Below are 2,778 nucleotides of genomic sequence, written 5' to 3'. Positions count from 1 at the left end.
GGTATCGGAAGATCACGTTCGTGCTCCTCATCAGTCATCAAGCTCGGGAAATCTACAGGTACGATTTTTGGTAGCATCATTGGCGCCGTCTGTGGGAATCGCTACCAAAAGTCATGGTAAACACACGTTCAGGTCTTCCACCCGCAAGCTCATCCGCTCCAAACCAACCCCCTCCTGAGGATATCCCTGTTCCTTAAGAGGAATCATCAGAAGTGCCAGAGCCCCAGTCGGCAGTCGTCACTACTGGAGCCTTTGAAGAGCTCAGACAACAGGTCGCCACACTGACTCAGTTGCTAAGTCAAAGAAATTCACATCCGTCACCCACATCGGCACCCCAGGGGGGTTTTATGGCTGATGCTCGAGCTCGAGCTCATGTCCCTGACAATGGCGGAGCAGGGGCCTCGGGTATACCACATGTGACCTCGGCCTCGAGATCAGTGACCATGGAGTCCGGGGAACTCGCTAGGATTATTCAAGAAGGAATTACGGCGGGCCTACTTCAGGGCAACAAAGGGACGATAAGATTCAGTCCCAACACTCCATTTACTCTCGAGATATTAACATTCCCCTTGCCAGACAGATTTAAGTATCCTAGGATCAAAGAATATGATGGGACCATCGATCCAATCAATCATCTGAACATATACACGGACGTCATGAACCTACAGGTTGCACCAGATCAGGTGATGTGCAAGGCCTTCCCGTAAACTTTGATGAATACTGCTAGGGATTGGGTCTCAACCTTAGAGTCCAACTCCATAGCCTCATTCTCGGATTTGGCGGACAAGTTCTCCGCTTTCTTCGCAAGCAGCAAACGCATCAGGAAGACAGTGGCTTTCCTCATGCAACTTAGACAAGGGCAAAATGAGACCCTACGTGACTTCATGACCAGGTTCAATAAGGAAAGACTTCAGATTCCCGACCTACACATAACTGCAGCAGTTTCTGCCCTCACATATGCCATAAAGTGCGAGGCCTTCAAGATGTCTTTATCCAAAACTCCACCAAAGACAGTCACCGAGCTTCTTACCCGAGCCGAGACATACATAAATATGGAGGAAACACTGAACCCGAGAAAGGTTGGACCATCCCATGACAGGGTCGAGCATAAAAGACAGCAGAACCCGAACCACCGTGAAGAAGAACATCGGAAAAAACAGAGACAGGAGGTTCCCCCGACGCCGTTCACACGTTTAAATACGCCAAAGACCAATATATTAATGGAGATCAAGGATATGAAGGAACTGAAATGGCCTGTCAGAATGAGGTCACCACCCGAATCCAGGGACATAAACAAATACTGTAAGTTCCATCGGGATCATGGGCATACCACAGAGAACTGTAAGGCCCTGCAACGGGAGATTGAAGCCCTTATTAAAAGAGGACTCCTGAGCTCCTACGTCGGTAATGACAAACGCCCGAGGAATGATCGTAGCAGGGAAAAAGACCCTGAGGCAAAAAGGGATGGTCAACCCACTGCTGGAACCATCAATATCATCATTGGAGGTATTGCCTCGGGAGGAGACTCCAACAGTGGAAGAAAACAATATGCCCGACAATATGCTTTGGCCTCTGGGATGCCTCATGGAAAGCTGGAGGATATTACTTTTGGGACCGGAGACTTAGAAGGCGTATCACTCCCACATGATGACGCCTTGGTAATCTCAGCGATTGTGGCCAATTTTGAAGTGAAGAGAATCTTGGTTGACAACGGGAGTGCGGCCAATATACTTTCACAAGAAGCTTTTGCCAAAATGGGAATCTCATCTCAGCAGCTCAAAGCGGTTAAAACTCCTCTCCAGGGGTTTGGGGGAGGAGTCATCACTCCAGAGGGTGTCGTCGAGCTCCCTCTAACTTTGGGTTCTGGCCAGAAACAGGTTACGGAGATGACATCTTTTCAAGTGGTACGTGTCTCAATGGCCTATAACGCCATTCTGGGAAGACCACTCCTAAACAAGATCAAAGCCATTGTGTTTACCTTCCACCTGGCCATGAAGTTTCCAACAAGTAATGGCGTTGGAGTCGTCCGTGGAGACCAGACAGCTGCCAGATAATGCTATGTTGCCAACGTTCGAGAAATAAATAAAGACGTCACGCAAATCTCGAGGATGGATCCCTAGGACGGGCAGCAAGTCAGAGTTGCCCCTGTCGAAGAATTGATGAAAATTGAGCTCGAGCATGATAAGAAGGTGACTATTGGTCAGGATCTTGACGTCACCCTGAAGACAAAACTTGTTGGTTGCTTATCTCGCAACATTGATGTTTTTGCCTGGAAGGTTGAGAATATGTCAGGGATAGACCCTAAAATTGCAGTCCATAGGCTTAACATCAGCCCAGGGGCCAGACCAGTAAAGCAGAGGAAAAGGCAGTTTGCCCCAGAACGTCGGGAGGTCATTCGCGAAGAAATTAACAAACTCGTCAACGCTCAGTTCATTCGGGAGGTCCAATATCCTGATTGGCTTGCCAATGTTGTTTTAGTAAAGAAGGCCAATGGTAAGTGGAGGGTCTGCATTGACTTCACAGATCTTAACAAAGCATGTCCAAAGGATAGTTATCCCCTACCACGGATTGACAACTTGGTGGATAGCACGTCCGGACATAAGTTGTACAGCTTCTTGGATGCATTTTCTGGTTATCATCAAATCCTCATGGCCGAAGAAGATCAAGAAAAGACATCATTCATGGCCGATTCCGCCATATACTGTTATAAGGTCATGCCTTTCGGTTTGAAGAATGCTGGGGCAACATACCAAAGACTCATCAACAAAGTCTTTGATT

The 2,778-nt window shown here is 47.9% G+C and overlaps 1 protein-coding gene across 1 annotated transcript; it reads left to right on the top strand.

Annotated features, from left to right (window-relative positions):
* The first annotated feature begins 713 nt into the window (after positions 1-713).
* LOC111366994 lies at positions 714-2,054 on the top strand. Its single transcript, XM_022987671.1, has one exon. The coding sequence runs from the start codon at positions 714-716 to the stop codon at positions 2,052-2,054; it is 1,341 nt and encodes a 446-aa protein (XP_022843439.1).
* The last annotated feature ends 724 nt before the right edge of the window (positions 2,055-2,778 follow it).

Source organism: Olea europaea, chromosome 18 (assembly GCF_002742605.1).
Source record: "Olea europaea var. sylvestris chromosome 18, O_europaea_v1, whole genome shotgun sequence".
Taxonomy (NCBI): Eukaryota; Viridiplantae; Streptophyta; class Magnoliopsida; order Lamiales; family Oleaceae; genus Olea; species Olea europaea.
This window is presented reverse-complemented; position numbering and strand designations above follow the sequence as displayed.